The sequence below is a fragment of the Falco cherrug genome, chromosome 1 (assembly GCF_023634085.1).
Source record: "Falco cherrug isolate bFalChe1 chromosome 1, bFalChe1.pri, whole genome shotgun sequence".
Classification (NCBI taxonomy): Eukaryota; Metazoa; Chordata; class Aves; order Falconiformes; family Falconidae; genus Falco; species Falco cherrug.
This window is the reverse complement of record NC_073697.1, coordinates 106,259,138-106,278,651: the sequence shown is the minus strand read 5'-3', so window position 1 is coordinate 106,278,651 and position 19,514 is coordinate 106,259,138. Positions and strand designations below refer to the sequence as shown.

Below are 19,514 nucleotides of genomic sequence, written 5' to 3'. Positions count from 1 at the left end.
GGATGGGGAGAGAAACTAATCGATGGCATCGACAGGTGTGGAGCTGCAGCTGCTCTGGGCACAGGGAAACAGCTGACGTCGGCAAGAGGATAAGAGCTGGGCAAGCACCGCAGCTTCTCCCCGCTCTCACGCAGCCGCTGCAGCCTGGCTGTGGTCCCGTGGTGGGATGCTCCTGCACCACCGGCATTCCCCCGCACTGGTACCCTGCTCCAGGGCCAGAGCATCCCCAGCACTGGTACCCGGCTCCAGGGCCAGAGCATCCCCAGCACTGGTACCCGGCTCCAGGGCCAGGGCATCCCCAGCACTGGTACCCTGCTCCCACCCAGCCTGTCACTACCTGCTCTCATGGAGATGATGCCCAGTTTGGGCATGGGGTGTCTGGGGGGATCCCAGTGGATCCCAGAGCATCCCAAGCTGGCTGCAGGAGAAAAGGCTGGAAGAAAAGGGAGGAGGCTGCTGTCTTTCCTGGCTGGAAACCCTTTGCTTGCTGGATTGCAGGTTGTGGAAAGGAGAAGCCCAGGGAGAGCAGGAGCTGCTCTTCCCAGCACAAAGCAAGGAGCAGCAGGGTGTGGGGCAACACCAGAAACCAGCCCAGCTTTGCTGGCTTGAGGCACAGTCCCAAAGGAAAACAGGGAAAACCCAGCCAGCCTTTCTCATCATCCTCCCCACAACACCCCGAGAGGCAACAGCCTCCAGAGCAACTCCTGGCCACCAGGCCCCTCCCCACCAAAGCTGTTGGAGCCCACAGCACCCTCTGACCCATCCCCAGCTGGTGTGGTCTGCAGGGAGGGGGCGAGGGCTGCTGGGGACAGCTCTGTCCCCTCCTGCTCCCAGCAGGTCCCAGGCATATTGATCAGCCATCCGGGAGGCAGGAGGCGAGGCTGGAGATGGTGGTGGCAGCTGGGGGGGTGAGGGGGCAGTGGGGTGGGCAGCCATGTGTGCAGGTCCTGGGAACCCAGTAAAAGGAAAGGTTTTGTTCACACGCCACCTCCCTGCCCTCTCCCAGGGTCCCAACAAGCCCAGCTGCACCGCTATGGCCTGCCTGGAAGACGCTTCCATGCCTCAGTTTCCCCACTGGTGAGAATCTGGACTGGGAGACAAATGCTGGGAAAACCCTGCCCATGGGAAGCGGTGGAGAGGCAGCCAACACCAGCCTGATGCTGGCGGCTGGAGCACGGGGCCAGGCCACCCAAAGGGACCTGCACCAGCCTGGGAGCTTGCTGGGGACATGTCCCCAGTGTCTGCAGGGGTCCGGCAGCCGGGATGTGCCGTGTCACGGCACACTGCTGCCCAGGTCACCGCCACTGGCGATCAGGGTGCCGAAAAGCCTCCCCAAACTGGGGACCCCTCTCTCCTGGCCCCCAGCCCCAAGGTCACAGCCTCTGCCTGCAGGCAGCAGCAGGCAGCAGCAGGCAGCAGCAGGGGCTGCAGCTCCCAGGACAGTCTCTCTTCCCATCTGCTCCTCTGCCGTTAGCAAGCAGCACCGAATTTACTGCTGTCAGCACTGCAGAGCCCGTACAGCGGCACAATGGCAACGCACCCGCTTCAGCAGTGACCCCGCAGCCTGCGGGGCTGCCAAATCCCACCGGCAACAAACCCAGAGCCGGACCCAACCTCGGCCCCCCAGCCTGGTGGGGCTCAGGGCTGTACCCCCCAAGCTCAGCTCCCAGCTGGGTGGGAATCAAGGGCTGCTCGGGGGCCAGCAGGGGATTTGCACCAATTTTTGGCAGTAAGAGCTGAGCCCTCACCTCTGGGCTTGGGTCATCTTTTCCCCATGGGTTTGTTCCTGCCCGGGATGCCAGTCAGGTTTCAGCACGCTTTCAAAAGGTTTTTACTTATTCACAAAACAAACCCAAACAGATATAAGAAAAAAATGAGGAAAAAAACCCAAACCCAAACAGCAAACAACCCAGGAATATGCACAATCTCTTATGAACAAAAGAATTGCACAAAGGAGCGAGTGCAGCGGGGGGAGCAGCTGGGACCTGCTCTGCGCCGCTGCACAGCCCTTCCCCACCCTGGCACCCCATCCACGAAAACACGACGATCATTTTGCTGGTGTCCCGGTAGACATCAGAAACAGTTGATGACAAAGGCTGGGTCCTTCCACCTGAGCTGGGAGGGAAACAGCCTTTACCCCAAAGGCAGAGCACCAGGGAGGGACTAGGGTCCTGAGTTCAGTGCTACCACCCTCCACGTCACACTGGGCAGGGATCTGGGGTCTTCCCTACTGTTTTCTGCCTGCACCTGCCCTGCGTGCCCCAGACACCTCAGAGCACGAAGCATCATGGAGCTGGTCTGGACCACGCAGGATGGAGAAGGATGGGGAGGATGCAGGGATCCTGGTCCTTCCCCACTTCCCCAGGGGCTTTTTGGGGCAGTGACTGGCTGTGCAGAAGCCCCTCGGGGAAGGGAAATCTCAGCTGAGCTCTCCGCAAACCCAGTGGTGTTTATAGAAGGAACAGGAGGTGAAATGTCCACAAGGAAGAAATACTGGACGACCTCGAAGCAGGATGGGGTTGCAGATGGTGTGAGATCCAGTGCCTGCATTTCTGCTGCATGGAAATTGGTGAGGACCTGGTATTTCTTCTGCCAAAATGTGGGGGAAAACCTGGTGTTTGGATTGCTGGGAGGGGTTGCAAAGCAAATTGCAGAACGGCAGCAACTCACTGCAGAGCCCCTGGAATACCCTGGTTTGATTTCAGCCCCCTTTTTACATTTTCTGAGTATAAACTAACTTCATTTTCACAGCAGAATATCCATTTTTCTCTCCTCGTCTCTTCAATGAAATGGCTGAAACCAATCAGATTTCACACCAGAAATGGTTTTGTTTTTCCAAGGGGCAGTTTCAGCGGGGGAAAGCTTCAGCCAGTGTTTTAGGAGCTGAGGAAAGCCAGGTCTTCACCCAGCTCTTCCCAGCCTCAGAGCCCAAACACCCATGGGGGGCTCAGCCAGTGCCCCGGTGGGGCAAGTGGGGAAACTGAGGCAGAGAGTGAGTGTCCCCCACTAGCAGCCAGGGTTCAGCCCCTCTCTGAGGGCACTGCCACCAGCTCCTTCCACTGTCCCCATCCCCCCTTACCTGCGTGAGGGTCCCAGGGGTGGGCGGTCATAGGATGCTGCAGATAGCACTGGCATCCTCGGAGTGGTCGCAGTTGTGGACATCCCAGCGGATGTGGGAGCAGCGCAGCAGCGAGGGCTCGTGGCCCTTGCACTTGAGGTTGTCGAGGAAGATGTAGCCGGTGCCCTGGCCGTAGCGTGCCTCCCCCCAGGCCGCCACAGCGTGCCCACAGCCCAGCTGCCTGCACACCACCTTGGCATCTCGCAGGTCCCAGGCGTCGTCACACACTGTCCCCCACTGGGACAGGTAGAACATTTCCACGCGCCCCTCGCACCGGTGGCTGCCGTTCACCAGGCGCAGGGACCCTGCCGAGGGGATGGGGTGAGGCAGCCCAGGGGGCAGCCCCTGCCCATGCCCACCCCAGCACTCCCCCCTCTCCCTGCCTGCCATCACCCTAGGACAGTGGTGCAGGGCTGATGGAGAAGGGGCCCTTCCTGGCCATGCGGCCCCAGGACAAGAAGAGCCCTGGTCTCTCCAAGGCTTGGCAGTTTGCTGCTGCCCACAGCTCCCCCACTGCCCCTGCACAGGCAGGAGCGCGAGGGGGTGACCACTTGCCAGTATCAGAGCTGTGGCTGACCCCCAAAGCATCGGGGTGGATGTTCACGTTGAAGGAACAGACAATAATGTCTGTTCCTGGACATGGACCAGTTGGAATGAGTCCAGAGGAGGGCCACGAAGATGATCAGAGGCTGGAGCACCTCTCCTATGAAGACAGGCTGAGAGCTGGAGTTGCTCAGCCTAGAGAAGGCTCTGGGGAGACCTTAGAGCAGCCTGTCAGTACCTGAAGGGGCCGAGAGGAAAGCTGGAGAGGGACTTTTTACAAGGGCACGTAGCAATAGGACAAGGGGTGATGGCTTTAAGCTGAAAGAGGGCAGATTTAGATTAGATATTAGGAAGAAATCTGTCACTGTGCAGGTGGCGAGGCGCTGGCCCAGGCTGCCCAGAGCAGCTGTGGGTGCCCCATCCCTGGCAGTGCCCAAGGCCAGGCTGGACGGGGCTGAGAGCAGCCTGGGCTGGTGGAAGGGGTCCCTGCCCATGGCAGGAGGTTGGGACTAGATGATCTTTAAGGTCCCATCCAACCCAAACCCTTCCATGATTCTATGATCCTCAGCTCAGCCCTGTTGGTCCATCTGGTCACCCCTCCACCGAGGTCCATCCCCTCCTCTCCCCACTAGGATCCATCGCCTCCTCTGCCTGGACCAGCTTTGGGGGCACCAGGAGAGGCCACAGCTTAACGGTGCTGCCAGCGTGGCTTTCCCCCTCCTGTGGGCTGCTCCAGGTCAGTGCTTCAGGCACTGCCAAAGCTGCTGGCCTCTGTGCGAGCCACCCCTGTTTCCATCCTGTGCCAGCGCACAGCATCCCCAGGGCTGGCCCTGCATCCCCAGGCGGTACCTCGATACCTACCGTCCTTGGGACGAGCCAGGGCCGACTTGGTGGTTGTGACAGTGACTTCTTGGAAATGGTTTCCAGCATCATCAGCACCTGGTGCAGTGGGGAAGGGGTGGGAAAAGCAATTCAGGGGACTCCTGTGCCCCCCCAGGGCCGGGTCGGAGCCCCCAGCAGCAGCATGGGGTAACCAGGGATGGATGCAGGGATGTGTGGAGTGGGATGTGCAGCCACTGTGCTTCCAGGAAAGTGCACAAACGGAGACCAGAGGTGGTACCCACGCTCCATCCGTCACCAGCCATGGCACCCAACCACCACTGCTTTCCCCCCATGGGCAGAAGGAACCCCAGGGTTTGGGGACTCAAATTCACCTGCCACCCCATTTTGGGGACCCCTTTTCCCACAGCCAGCCTGAGTGTGGCCAAAATTCTCCCTATGCCTGTTATCTCACTGGATTTCCGTGCCACCGAGCCAGGCTTCAGCAGAGACCCACGCAGTCGCATCATCCTCCCTCTCCCACCCAGCTGGCGAGGGAAGACCCTTGGGTGGGAGCTGGTGGCCACTGAGCTTATCCCGTTCTCACCTCGGCAAATGACCCCGGCATCCTCGTGGTGGCCACAGTTGTGCTGCCCCCAGCCCAGGTGGAAGCAGTCGGCCAGGCGAGCCTCGCCACCGCCACAGCCCACATTGTCCAGCAGGATGGGCCCACTGCCGTAGCCGAAGGAGCTGAGGATGGTGGCGGCGAGGGCAGCACCACAGCCCAGCTGCCGACACACCACCTGGGCGTCGGGGAAGTCCCAGTCATCGTCGCAGACGGTGCCCCAGGTGCCATGGTGCCGCACCTCCACCCGCCCGCGGCAGCTCCCGTTGCCGTTCGCCAGCCGCACACCGCCACCTGCGTGGGGGGCCCTGGCACAGGCACGCTGCCGGGGGGACCACGGCTCCGCAGGGGGTCCGATGTCCCCTGCTGACCCTCCGGGGGCATGGGGTGAGCCCCCGTGGAACAGGGGGTGAGCCCTGGGGATGTGGGGTGAGCCCCTGGGGGCATGGGGTGAGCCCTTGGGAACATAGGGTGAGCCCCCTGGGGTGAGCCCTTGGGAACATGGGGTGAGACCCCGGGGAACATGTGGTGAGACCCTGGGGGCATGGCGTGAGCCCTTGGGAACGTGGGGTGAGACCCTGGGGACATGGGCTGAGCCCCTGGGGATGTGGGGTGAGACCCTGGGGACATAGGGTGATTTCTGGGGATGTGGGGTGACCATGAGGACATGGGGCAACTCCCAAGCAGCATGGGGTGAGTACTGTGAGCATGGGGCAATTCCTGGAGATGGGGGGTGAACCCTGGAGGGCAGGGGGTGAACACCCTGGGAGCACAGAGTAAGCCCTGGGGATGTGGGGTGAGCCCTGGGGACATCACTCCCTGGTGTACTCCTGGGGACATGAGAGCCCTGGGGAGGTGGGGTACATCTCAGGGGCATGGGACAGCTCCCTGGTGGCTTGGGGTGAACCATGGGGTGCTCAAGTTCCCCCAGGGAATTGGGAGGGGGGGTAGCCCTGGGAGCATGGGGTAATTTGCAGGGCTGTGGGGTGAGCCCTGGGGATATGGGGTACCCCCCAGAGATGTGGAGCTTAGGGGGGCCATGCTGGACCCTGTGAAGGACCGGCAGTGGCCACATACTTACTTTCCTGCTCGATGGTAAGGAGAGCGGTGGTGACCACCTCAGTGGCCTGGGAGGGCTGGTATCTGCTGTCTGTCACTGCTGGGACAAGTGTGGGGACACACGGGCGTTGTGGGGGCCAGATCCTGTGCCCACCACCCCTGCTCCGGTTGGTGCCAGCAGCCTCCAGCACCACAGCAGCCCCATGGCAAGCTCCTGCCACGGGCAATGTCACCCCCCGAGCCTACGTGCGGCAGGACCCCAGGGGGACTGTGCTGGGTGACAGGAGGACACAGGAGGCACAGCCCTGCCCAGCAAGCCCCCAGCCCCAGCAGCAGCACGTGGGTGAGCTGGGTGGCTGCTGGGTGACCTCCTACCTGTGGCCGTGGCAGTGAGAGTCTCCTCATAGTCCAAGGCTACGGAGGTGGTGAAGGACGTGCTGGTGGACGTGTCCAGCCCTGCAGTGACACAGAGGAACAGAGGTGACAGATGGGGAGAAGCTGCAAAGCTGTGAACTTGCTGACTCCAGGAGGCAGACCCGGGGTCATCTGCTAGCTCTGGGATGATGGGGATGGAGATGGACCACGTCCATCCGCACATCCCCACTGCCCACATGCTGGAGATTGTGCTTCTCCACCCCAACCCCAGCACCGAGGTCCCACGTGCAGCCCCGAGGGGTCCTTCGCTTCTGGGAGGTTTATCAGGCAGGGTTCATTAGCTCTAAAGCTTCGTTCTTCCCCTGCCCCGCTGAGCAAGGGCTGTGCGTGGTGGTGCCATCGGCTCTGTGCCCTGGCCAGGTGCCAGAAGGGATGGGGACATTTAGGGGAGAAAGGACCAGCCCGAGAAAATTGTCCCTTTTTCCCGCATCAGCCCTTTTGTTCATTAATAGTGGGAAAGGGAAAAGCGCTGGCACTTACCGCTCCCGTCATTAGCTGTGATAATGAGGGAATTCACGGGGATTATTAACATTATAAATGGTAATCAGCGGAGAATGGCAGAAATACATCATTTAGGGAGGGGAAAGGGGAGACAGGCTGGGCCTGGCATCATGCCCAGCCCCCGGCAGCCACTCGCTCCTTCCGGACATGGGCAGCTTGTTTTCGAGCCAGCGGAGCAGGGAAATGGCAGGTCCAGCAGATGCATTTCCCTTGCAAATTGCTGCTCGGGCTGTGTCCCAGGCTCTCAGCACCGTGTTGCAGCCTGCTCCGGAGCGCCAGGATGACAGCAGGTAAGGAGAAAGGATGCTCCCGCCGTGCACAGCCCGGGTCCCTGCCTGACCTTGGGCACGTCAGCATCCCTCCGAGGCCATTTCTCTTTGGAGACCAGGCTATCTCTGGATTTTTTCCCCCGTGAAGGTGGTGCTCTGTCCCGCTACCTGTACAGATGACCCCAGCATCCTCGTGGTGGCCGCAGTTATGGATGCCCCAGCCGAGGCTGTAGCAGGCAGACAGGAAGGGCTCGCTGCCATCGCAGTTGACGTTGTCCAGGAGGATGCGCCCCGTGCCGTAGCCGAAATAGGCATTGCTCTTGTAATCCAGGGCTTGGCCGCAGCCCACCTGCTTGCACACCACGCTGGCGTCGCTCATGCCCCAGTCGTCGTCACAGACGGTGCCCCAGTTCCCGCGGTAGAAGATCTCCACCCGGCCTTGGCAGGTGTCGGTTCCACTCACCAGACGGATGCTGCCGTCACCTGGAGGGTGGCAGCAGGCGGTGAGAAGGACGTGACTTTCCCCAGGAGGTCACCACACGTGCCACCTCACAGCGATGCCACCCAGCCTGGGTCTGGCAGTGCCCGTGACGGCAAAGAAACTGGGTGAGAAGCAGTGGGGAAGGGGTGATGCTTTAGGATGGCACAGATGATGGGAGCCTTTGTGAACCTCTGGGGTAGGGTTTGGCCATGGCCAGCACAAAGATGGGGTCCCCAGGGGTCTGCCCCTCAGAGCCAGAGAGTCAGGGTGCTTCATGGAGGGGCAGCGGGTGATGGGGGGGGGCGGATGGGAGGGTGGGGGGTGCTGGTCTCTACCATCCCTCAGCCAGGACAAGCCTCTTGCTAGCGACAGCTGAGCAGCTTACTTTCCCCGTCCTGCACTGAGGCTGTGAGGGTCCTGCTTGTCGGTCCTTCGCTGGCTTGCGTGGGCGAGAACTCTGGAAAGGGAAGCAGAGCAGTGGCATCCGTGGCTCCCCGCAGCCATCCCTTCCAGAAGCAGGCTGCAAGCAGTGCCCCACACGCTGACCACCCTGCTGCTCCCCCAGTTCGGGCACCAGCCCCCGCACGCACACCAGCGAGCACGTGCTGCGGAAACAAGCAGGTTTGCACCAAAGCAGCTCCCATGGGGAAAGAAAGAGGGGTCTGCGGCTGCCCCTGCCCAGAGCTATCTTCCCAGTTACAGATGCAGGATGGAGCCAGGACCTCAGCTGCTGGTGTAGTGGGAAGTTGTGCCTGGCAGCATGGCATGGGCACCTGGAGTAAATCACAGTGCTGAGCTGTCAGGAGTCAGGTTCCAGCGTATCATGGGATTTGGATTCGAAGTCATGGCATATATATATAGAAAAAAACAGTAATATTTTGATTTTCCTGCTGGTTTTACCTATATTTCTTTTGCTAACGATGTTGCTTCAAGCTACCCTATTGCCTGCCTTGACCCAGCTCCTCAGCTGGGCTGGTGAAATTACCGGGGGGTGGTGTGGGGAGCTGCCTGGGAGCAGAGCCAAGTGGTCCCATAGCCAGCCACATGCGTGCCCAAGGGCTGCAGGAAGCATCCCGGGAAAGCCAGCCCACCGACACGGTGTAGACCTGACCAGCCCCACGCTTTCCTCCATAATCACAACGGACAGAAAGCTGGCTCCTGAAAGCTCCCACATGGCACGGGTGGGAGCACCTTTCCTAGGGGTCTGGTGCTTGGGTCAAACGCCTGCATCTCCCCTGAGGGCCACCCCAGAGCATCTCCTGCTCTCCTTCGCCAACCAAGCTACAAACACCTAATGGCTCAAGCCGCTCCTCCACCCCCAGACCCATCTCCCCCACCTCCTGCTCCAGTCCTTTCACCTCCTTTCCAGCAGTGCCTTGATTCAGAGCTCCTGCTCAGTCCACCACCTGCTTTCTCTGGTTGCTGCTGGTCCGACCCACCAGCCAGACCAGCATCCCTTCCTTTTCCAACCCCTGCTTCTGCAGGACACCAGGATTCACCAAGCAGTTGCAGCCGTGGCCAAGCTCCGGGTGTGCACAGCCTCACATTTACGGGTCGTTGATGCGTGGCTGATGAGCAAACCCTACGCAGCTATGCAGGAGGAACATGTAGCGTATATAGGGGTTGGCATGGAGCTGTTCCACTTTCACTTGCCAAGTTTGAACACTTTCCACTGCTTTTCTCACCTTTAGGAACATTTCCTACTGAAAAGCTCAGCAATTTAAAGAAAAACGAGTCAAAAGGGGAAGGAGCAGTTGGGCAGCGGCTGACTTAGAGGCAGGAGCGTGGGTGGGTGCGTGCTCTTTCCCCAGGGATCATGCTGGAGAGGTTGCAAAGTCCCTGAGCTGGAAGTGACGGGGAATACAGAACAGGCTGGTCACCTTATGGAGCACCAGCCTGCTGAGCTGGGAGATGGCCTGGATTGAGGAAAGGGATAGAGGAAGGATGCAGAGGAGGTTTGGCTGACCCAGGCTCCAAGGAACAGGCTCTGAGATGCAACTCTTGGGCACCCCGAAGGCATGCAGCACCTCAGGCACCCCCCTGCTCTCCTTGCCCCCAAGGAACCAAACCTCGTTACCGTTGCATATGACAGCCACGTCCTCGTAGTGGTAGCAGTTGTGGATGCCCCAGCCGTGGCTCCAGCACTCGCTCAAGGCTGCCTCCCAGCCCTTGCAGTCCACGTTGTCCAAGAAGATGGGTCCGCTCCCTTGGCCGAAGGTCATGGCAGCCGGGAGGGCAATGGCATGGCCGCAGCCCAGCTGGCGACACACCACGTTGGCATCCACAATGTCCCAGTCGTCATCGCAGACGGTCCCCCAGGAGCCGTTGTAGAGGATCTCCACTCGCCCCTGGCACCGGCTGGGCCCATTGGCGAGCCGTATCTCTGGAAGGATGGGCAGAGAGAGGTCCCTCAGCAGGCAGGAGGTGACAAACGTTTGGTGGGTGTCATGGGGAGGGTGTGAGCCCTCTCTGCACCATGTCTCTGCTCCTTAAATAAAATGGTGACGCTTTGCTGTAGCACGAGGCAGTGGTTGGCTTGGTGCTACCCACCTGGGCTTCTCTTCGTCTGCTGGAAGCAGCAGACATGAAGACTCAACACATCTCAGTACATAAATGAGATGCTCCATCATCCCATCCTCTTGCCTACTAATGGCCTGGGCAATAACGCAACAGGAGAAGCAGAAAGCAGACACGTGGCATCACGTGATGACGTACGATGGGTGACAAGTGACAAGATGCAATTAGCAATTCGTATTAGCCTCAACAAACACGTCTGGAGCTGGTCCCACATGGGAGTTGGTGGGATGGAGGTGATCTCTCAAGCTGCTGGAGATGGGGAGCAGGCGTGTAAGTGTCTCTGGCCTGCCATGTCAAGGGAATTATTTGCTTGGGTGTGACAAATGGCACAGGGACAGGGTCTCAGCAGGAGGTGGCAAAATTCCTCTCTTGGGATAATAATCAGAATAGGGATAATTAAAAATCTCTATTTCATTTCTGTAAAAGAAATTTAGCTTTTTGTTGCCACCTTTTGTTCCAAACCAATATGCTGCCTTTTTGAAATTCCCCAAAGCCCATTTTTAACCAAAAAAATGCATTTTTCCATTACAAAACTTCCTAGAGAAAAGCAGCTTTAAAAGAAGCATCTCACCTGGGAATGGCAACAGCACGGACTCGGAGGTGGTGCCTGCAAGGGAGAAGAAAAGGAACTGGATCTCCCCAGCATCCCTGCAGTGAGCAGAGGAGGGATGCAGCTCAGACAATGATGGCAACAGGGATGTGGGTGGGCATGGCAGGGACCAGCAAGACATGGCAGCCCCCTGGATCCTTCTCTTGTCTGCAAAGATGGGAGGTTTGTAGGGGAAAAAATAACCACCCTCACCCAGGGCATCATTTCATCTGCTTCACAGGTGGAGAAACTGAGGCAGTGGCACGTGGTGTGGGTGCCTGCGGCTCTGTGGTGGGACTGTGCTTTAAGCACCGGGTTACTGGCGTGGGTACCTGCCCCAGGTCCTGCTCCCCCTGGCTTTGCGCAGCTCCCCAAGGTGAAGAGTGGCTGGGGGGTGCCCAGGGCACCCCTACCAGCTCCCTGAGGGTGAGCATCATTCCATGCTGGCACAGGCACTGTTGGCCATCAAGGGAGAAGGAGCCTGCACCCTCCCCATGGAAAATTGGGGTGGTGAGATGGCGATGAGGAAAACCAGCCCTGCCTGTTACGGGAAACCCGCTGGAGAGCTCCTGATGGAAGATGCTGCACTGGGCATCCCTATCTGCGTTTCAATTGATTTTTTTCCTTTTTTTCCCCCAAAAAGTCCACTTCTTTCCAGCTTTACATTTATACATGTGTACCAACACACCTGTTCATGGGGTGCAGGCACCTTAAGGGTTGGAAACAGGTGGTGCTGGAGAACTGCAGGCAGCCACTGCTGCGCACCACTGGGCAGGATGATGCTCCTGGCGTGGGCAGAGCAGCGTCCTGTCTGCTGCGGAGCTCAGGGTGAGCCCCGCTCTGCAGCCCATAAAACACCAGTGAGACCAGCTGCACCGGACTGGTGTGGGGGCACACAGGTGTGGGTGCTTGTCCCTTCACCTGCCACCCTTCAGGGAGTGTGACACCTCTCACTGGGTGCTGGTGGCACCATCGATGGCTCGAGGAGAAGAGGTGGGTTAGAAAGCGTGAGGGAGCAGAGAGGAGCAGGGAGCACAGCCACGACCACAGCTCCACGGCTGGGAATCCAGCTCTCCCAGTAACCGGAGCCTGGATGATGCTGCCAAGGGCTTAACAAGACTTTGCCACAGAAATATTCCCCCACAGCCAGGAAGGAGCTCGGTGGAGCACAGCAAGCAAGAGCTGGGAGAGGAAGGACTCCTCCGTTGTTTTCCCAATTAAACAATTGGGATAAATATATATATATATATATACATTAGGGTAAATAAAACAAATAAACTGCTTTCATGTAGCAGTAGGGGTAAATCCAGGGGAGACGTGCTGGTCGCCTGCAGCACCAGGCAGAGCTGGGGCTGGGGCTGGTGTAATCTGGGGTTGCTGGACAATCACGATGGGGTGTCTCGATCCCAGCTGGCTCAGGAAGGGCAGCGACACATGGACAGACCCCCAGTGATTTCTGCCTCGGGGCTCAGCTGTCCAGCCACATGTGAAATGGTGCTGCTGAGGGGCTTTCACCCCCTTTTAATTCTCAGCCCTCTCTGACCAGCGTGAACAAGCAGCATCTGGAGGGAGCTGAACGCTTGCAGGATGCATCCCCATCCCAGCCAGCCTTGATTAAATAAGGGCTCGGAGAGAGCCCTGCCAGAAACCCAGTGCCCGGGGGTATGGATGCTTGGGGAGGGGTGTAGACAGGCTCCCCCCACCCGGCTGGGCCCTTCTCCCACAGCTTGGGTGTTATTAGGGCACAAAAACCCTCTCAGCCCCAATTCCGAGTGATGTGGGGTGCCCCCTGGAGTGCTGCCAGCATGGGGTACCGAGGTCTCCAGCTTGTTCGGGGCATCATGGCAACATGATCATGATGCCCCAGGGGACAGTAGATGGGGGTGGGTGGCTGGACCTTGTGGATGTCCCCACCGATGCCCCAGGAGTGTGCAAGCCCTCGGATCTCCGTGGGCACCCCAGCCTTGAGGCTTCAGCTGCATAGCCCTCTCCCGTGGGTGGCACCTTCCCAGCAAACAAAAACCCTCCATGGCAATTACACCAGCCCAGGGCTGATCATCGCCCGTGGTGGCTCCGTGGCCTCTTTTCCTACCCCCGGCTTGGACCAGCCCTGTCCTGCTTCGCACTCAGCCTACGAGCAGCGATGGGAAGGTCGATTCCTGCCACTCCGAGGTAGATGTCACTGCCATGAGAAGCGGGGTAAGCCTGGAGGGGATGTTCCAGCAGATGAACCCACCTCTCTTTTGCCTTGCTGGGATGTTGCCTGGGAGACCATTAAGTCAGCTACAAAACAAGGCTGTCAAAGAAAGACCTAGAAGCCCTAAGAGAAAAGAGTAAGGCAAGTGTCTGGCTGTAACTATAGCTTAGCACCCCGGAGCAGGGGCTGGGAGTGCGATGCCACCTGGAGCTGGGATGCTCCAGACGTGGTCAGGCACTGCTGCCCACCCCAGCCATCCCAGCTGGATCCAGGCAGGTTGGGAAGTGATGCTGCAATGCCAGCAAGAACTGGGGATTGAGCAGGGGGGACCAAGGGAGCAGAGAGGCTGGCTTGCCAAAGGAAAGGACAGGGAAGGACATGGCAGCCCCATGGGCTGGATAACAGGGAAAAGGTAATTCAGATCACCTTTGTGTCAAAAATGTGGAGATGTGAGGCTTTTTAGGAAGAGTGTTTGATCCTGGCTGGTATTGATTTTTAACACTTAGTCCACTCCAGCGCCGAAGAAACAGTGGATGAAAAGGACACTGTTAAATATTCAATATTCATCTCCCTTTAAGTCAAAATCAAAGCTCTAAAATATTCATTTGAGAGCATCCTCCAGCAAAGTCAAGAGAGACCTGAAAAAATATGCCTGGTATGTCTACGTTAATGAGGAAGGAGAAGAAACTAGTGTTTTTTGAGAAGAGACAGAGCCCTCCGCATTTCTCTGATCCAGCTTCACAAAGCCAAAGGAAAAAGGGGAACTAGCTCAAATAAACAGCATCCCTCTCAGGGCACGGTGCTAAATAAAACCACCAAGTGGGAGGACAAATCGCCCTTTGTGTGCCTGTTAATGAAGAGCACGGGAGAGCCTGGCGGTGCAGGGGACAGTGGCAGAGCCAGCGGGGTCCCCCCCAGGTCCCCACACCCCGACCGCAGGCGCTGGCAGACCGGGGATGGGGGGAAGCTCCAGCTGAGGGGGTGGGAACTGTAAAACCTGATTTAATCCAATTATGGTGTCTGACTACACCTTAATTGCTTGCTTTCTGGCTGGCTTTGTCTTGGCGGGGCTTTGTTGAGGCAGGAAGGTGTTACCAACCGCCTGGCTGTAATTACACGGATAAAGTCACGCCAGGATAATTATGCAGCCACAGCGCTCTGTGCAGACCTCATTTGAGACTTTTTTCCAGTTCAATTTAAATGCTTCCCAGCCCTGGCCGGACAGTGTCATCCAGGAGTGGCTTGGGACCGGTGTCCTCAGGGGATGGGTGCTCATCCCACCCATCCCAGCAGCAGGATGGCCCCACAGCTCCCATCCCTTGGCCATCAGCATCCTCCCAGCGGTGCTGCCAGCTGCATGCTACCCTTGAACGCTGAACTTGCCATCATGCATAGGTCGTGGTGGGTGATAAGAGCTGAACTTGTTCCCCCATCCCTGTGCACTCTCAGCACCATTGGGGACATTGTGATATTCCTGCTCACGGCTCTGGATGAAGAAAATCTCACCCGTGGGGCCAAGGAGAAGGAGGACGAGGAGCGTGGCTGGCATCAGGGAGAGAGGCAGCACCCCCATGTCTGGCGTCCCCATGCTGTGCCAGATGGCCAGGCAGGGACCAAGTCTCATTGCTGCACCGCAGTCCTGCTGCAGACGGGTGTCCAGAGGATGCTGTCCCTGAAACATGCAGACAGCAGTGTTGGTGGTGATGGCCAGGAGAGCCTTTGTCCCACCAAGGGCGGTGCAGGACTTGCAAACAAGTCCCTCCTTGGCACTTGCTGGAACAGTGACCCCGAGTCACATGAAAAATAATTCAGGTTGGATTTATTGAGAACATTTTTACGGGTGGCAAGATGAAGCTGCAGGGCTACATCCCACCCGTGAGACAAAACTGGAAGCAGGGAGAGCCTCGGAGCTGTGCTGCTGTACAGGCAGAAGGATGGACCCCAGACCCACCAGGACACCTAGATGCTGAGCCTCACAGCTCTCACCCAGGGTCTTCAGCCCCCAAGGTGTTCAGGGAACCATCCCATTTGCATCCACATGGGGCTTGTCCTTCTGTTACTTCTATGTGAGGTTACAAGCAAACCCCATAGCACATATACACCATATACCCCACGCCGCACATGCGTAAACTGAGTCACGTATTAATTCCAGACACAACTGGGATGGAGCTCCCCATCCACACAAGCCTGAAAGGTGCTTCCTAAAAGGCAGAGGGGACCTGTACTCCACCAAGACACGTCAGACAACCCCCTTTGGAAAGGTATGGTCTTTCACCTCCAGCCAGGCTGCCTACCCCATGTCCCCCCCCTCCAAGGTTGCTCTGGCTCTGCCGGTGACAAACACCCAGCTAAAGGCCACAGCCATGGTCAACCCTCTGGTTTGTCTTGGTTCCTCTCCCTCCAGTGGGCTCCTGGAGACCATGCCCACCTCCTTCTGTGCGAAGAGGGGATCTGCTCCGCAGGTGACACAGTCTCCTGGCTGCCCTTCCCAGCACCCAGCCTGCACTGGGGTCCCCACGGTGGAACCAATGTGGTCATATATGGCACTTGAGCTACCAGAATGCCCCATCTGGTGCCTTGCACCCATCTTTCTTCACCACCCCATGATGAATTAATGCACCCAAGAGCTCTCCTGGGCAGCTCCAGTCCCTGGCCACCCGTGTCCCCCAAGACCTCCACACTAACCACACAGGATGAGACCTTGCCACCTTGGCTAGCACATTCCCAAGGGCCCCGTTGTCTCTGCTTTTCTTCATCCCATGGGAAAAAGCAGGGAAAGGCATTTCTGTGGGAAGGCAGAAATTCCTGGGGGCTGATAGGACAACCTCATTCACCTGGGGGACGGAGACAGAGATGCAAACTCCACCAGGACAAGGTGGGAAGCAATCAGGGGAATGTCAGGCAGAAAACAAGGAAGAGATTAGATATTGTAAGACGACGCTTCCTCTTCATTTACTGTTGCCTTCAGAAATTACTGCTGAAGTGGCGGATTTCTCTCTGTTTCACCCAGCCCTATGGGGGAGCGGGGTGGGGGCTGCCTCTGCCCTCTGTTGCACCTCTGGGACCCCGACCAACATCCCAGCAGTCCCAGCAGCTGGCCTGACAGCAGCACTGGGACAGCAGCGTGCGCTGGTGGAGGAGTGCCATCGTGAGGATGCTTTCATACGCTGGCTCTAAAGCCAGGCTGTAAGTCTCAGCTCAGAGCCCTAAAATTAGTCCTTCCAGCCCACATGAGGCACAACATCTCCTGAAGGGATGGGCACTGACTGCTGCCGCTTGATGCTTCCAATGATGGGCAGAAACTTGGGAAAGGACATTAAAATCGGTGGTACCGGTGACCAAACCCCCCCACCCTGTGGAAACCCCTCACCCAGCCTTTTACTGCTCCTGGTTTTCCAATGTGGAGGCATGGGCTGGCAAGATCTCCCAGGTGGGACTGCGTGCTGGTGCTGTGTCCGCACGGCCAAGGTCCCTCAAGACCATGGGCTGGGGGGGCTCCCAAACCTCCAGCCCAAGCCTTTGACTTTGTTGCCTGCACCAGTGAGAGCTGATGGTAGATCAAGGCATTTTGCATGCACCAGTGTGAGGTGGTGGTGGCACAGTGCTGGAGGTGCAGGATGGAGCCATCATGGCTGGGATACGGTCTCCTTACACCTCCCTGCTCTCACGGCTCAGCTCCTGCTGACCGAGCCTTGGGAGGAGACCCGCCAGCAGACAGACGGCTCAGTGACGGGGGATGAAAACCAATCTACTCCCTAAGGTGGTGTTGTTCAATACTCCATTCATCCTTCCTGCAGCGCTGAATAATGTCGTCTTTTGTCCCACAGCCCTCCCCACTCTCTGGTGGGGCAGGACTGACAGACGGCCCCTCTGCTGCCCTGCTCCGGCCAAACCCCTGCATCATGTCCTGCTCTCAGGGATGCTGTCATCGCCGGACACTTTTGGGCTGGAGCCATCGTGTTCCTGCTCCCTGCCAGGGCTGCAGCAGGCATTAACCGCTGCGACGCTGTGCCACAGCTGACCCTCGAAAGGTAAAACCTGACTTTGGTGGGCTTTTCCACCTGCTTCTCCAACCTTGCCCCAGCGCTCGAAGTTCAGCTACAAACTGAACCCCCTTTCCTTGCAGCCAGTGGGGTTGGGGCTCTTTATGAATGCCTATAGATTAAAAACTGCTTTTAAGCCATCATAAGCCATCGTAGCAAAGCACAGCACCTCTCTCAAAGGGTTGCTGAGTTGGGTTTCTGAAAATGTCTTCAAGCAAAGGTCTTTCCAGCTCTTGGGTGCCTTGCAAAACCATGCCTCTGTCGGAAGAAGCAACACACCCTGGATCAGCCCCCACAAGGACTGGCCACCGTGTCTGATGCCAAACGTAGAGGGCAGGAGCAGGGCTCTAACACGGGGCACAGAAAGTCCCCGCTGTCACCCCGGTGAACACACCCCAGCCGACACGCTGTGCCCAGCCAGCTCCGTGCCCTCGGTGAAAACTCCATCCTCCCACCTGGACAAGAGACCTTGCAGGTCCTTTGGTCCCCTCTGGTCCCCCTTGGCCATGGCTGGACTGACCCCCCTGCTCTCTAGCTGTCACTTCTCCAACTATTCAAGCAGCTTCATGAGAAATTACAGTCCTTAAGCCACCACTGCCCCGTCAGATCCTTACTTGTAATTACCTTGCTGACCTAAAAAAAAAGCATCATAAATCCACATACCTGTTTGGTATTTTCTTTCCAGTATAAAGATCGGTATAATGAATCCCAGAAATAAGTATTCTCTTTTGAAGTAAAGAGCTGTGTAGTTAGTTAAAAAAATTAAAAAATAATTGTTGAAATGAATATTCCCAGTAAAAACCTGATGGGGATAAGGCAGGAATTTTGTCTTTAGGTGAGATCTCGTTTAGTAAATTCAAAAGAAAGAAAGAAAGAAAAAGAATCTCATCCATCAACTGAACAGCTCCAGCCTGTCATCTCTTTGCACCTTTGGGGCCAGGAGGCAGATGCTGGATTATAGGTTTAGCGCCGGGCGGCAGCCCTGCATCCCATCCCAAGGCAGATCATCCTGAAAGCCAAGGAGGAAGAGAGGAAGGAGGAGAGGGAAGAAGGAGAGAGGAAGGAAGAGAGGGAAGACCTCTAGGGAGACATGGCGAGGAGGGAATGGCTCGGGTTTCAGGAAGGCAGGCAGGGACACATCCTTAAATTGGGTGCTGGCGGAGCCTGGGTTACGCCTTGGGGGAAGGGAGAAGCCAGCTGGGAGGATTTGGGCTGTACAGCTCCTTCCCACCTCCCTCCTCGGCTGCCTGAGTGCCCACCTGGAGAGGAAGCCCACAATAACCAACTGGCTGGAAATATTCCTGCCGGTGCCTGAGCCAGCACTGGGATGCAGCAGGAGGGGGTGGTCCCAAGCCTCCCGCCCTGCCCAGGGGACTCGGGGACCGCTTGCAGGGACCCCACGCCTCCTGCAAACCATGGTCCTCCCTGCCCGTTCCTGGGCCAGAAGTTGCTTTCAGAGATCCTTCTTTCCAGGGTTTTCCCTGCCCGGCTATCCAGGACAGCTCTGCCGAGGACATTAGCGGGACCTGCCACATCCTTGCATGGAAGGATGCCATACCCCAGGGATGGAAACCTTGCTCGTCCACCTCCGCCACCTCGCATGGTACACATTTATCTTGTCTCCTTCAGCTCCCAACTGGGGCATCTCTCTTCATTTTAAGAGGAAACGTGTTTATCCATTTTTAGCCATTTTGACCATCATTGCAAGTAAAAGCCTGACAACACAAGACTCTTGGGGTCCCACCAGCCTTGAAGGCAATGGGACGAGGACCCCCAAACATACTGGGCTTCCCTGTCTTGTGAATTCTTAGGCTCCCAGCGATTTTAGGAGTCCGGTGTGCTTTTGGCTTTGAACAAGTACATCTTACGATCAACAGGATTCCTGCCCTGGCTTTCATGGGAGGCAGCAGTTGCCTCCTTGCTGCTGGAAAGCTCATTTGCCCCCACACAAAGCCCAGACCCTTAAACGGCTTTAAACGCCTGGACTTTGTGTTTTAACTCAGTACAAACCAGGCTCTGGCTGCAACTGTTGCTAACTGCACGGTTCCCCATCTGCCATTACTTTCTTGTACGGATTCAGTAATTAGCAATTAGGCATTTACTTTTTATTCCCCAGTAGCAGCAAAGTTCTAATTAGCCAGCTCGCAAACACAAGTTTCAAAGGTGCCTTTTAAGTCTGTTTTGCCTAAACTTTGACAAACTCTCCGCTGTCCTGGCTAGCTGCCAGGGCCCGCAGGCTGGAAATCATCAACTTCAGC

General features: G+C 57.5%; 1 protein-coding gene across 3 annotated transcripts; it reads right to left on the bottom strand.

Moving 5' to 3' along the window:
- Positions 1-1,833: 1,833 nt before the first annotated feature.
- Positions 1,834-18,356, bottom strand: SSC4D (scavenger receptor cysteine rich family member with 4 domains). Of its 3 annotated transcripts, none has more exons than XM_055715866.1 (12): positions 17,920-18,356; positions 14,720-14,885; positions 10,999-11,034; positions 9,928-10,233; positions 8,236-8,307; positions 7,538-7,852; positions 6,540-6,620; positions 6,187-6,264; positions 5,088-5,399; positions 4,523-4,600; positions 3,080-3,423; positions 1,834-2,115 (listed from the first exon to the last, which is right to left on the bottom strand). In XM_055715866.1, exons 2-11 carry the CDS (start codon positions 14,835-14,837, stop codon positions 3,107-3,109), a joined length of 1,713 nt encoding a protein of 570 aa, XP_055571841.1. In that variant the 5' UTR covers positions 14,838-14,885; positions 17,920-18,356; the 3' UTR covers positions 1,834-2,115; positions 3,080-3,106. The 3 variants fall into 3 exon arrangements, with proteins under 3 accessions (XP_055571841.1, XP_055571849.1, XP_055571856.1); XM_055715874.1 differs by having other exon boundaries at positions 1,834-2,110; XM_055715881.1 differs by having other exon boundaries at positions 6,187-6,261.
- Positions 18,357-19,514: the final 1,158 nt, after the last annotated feature.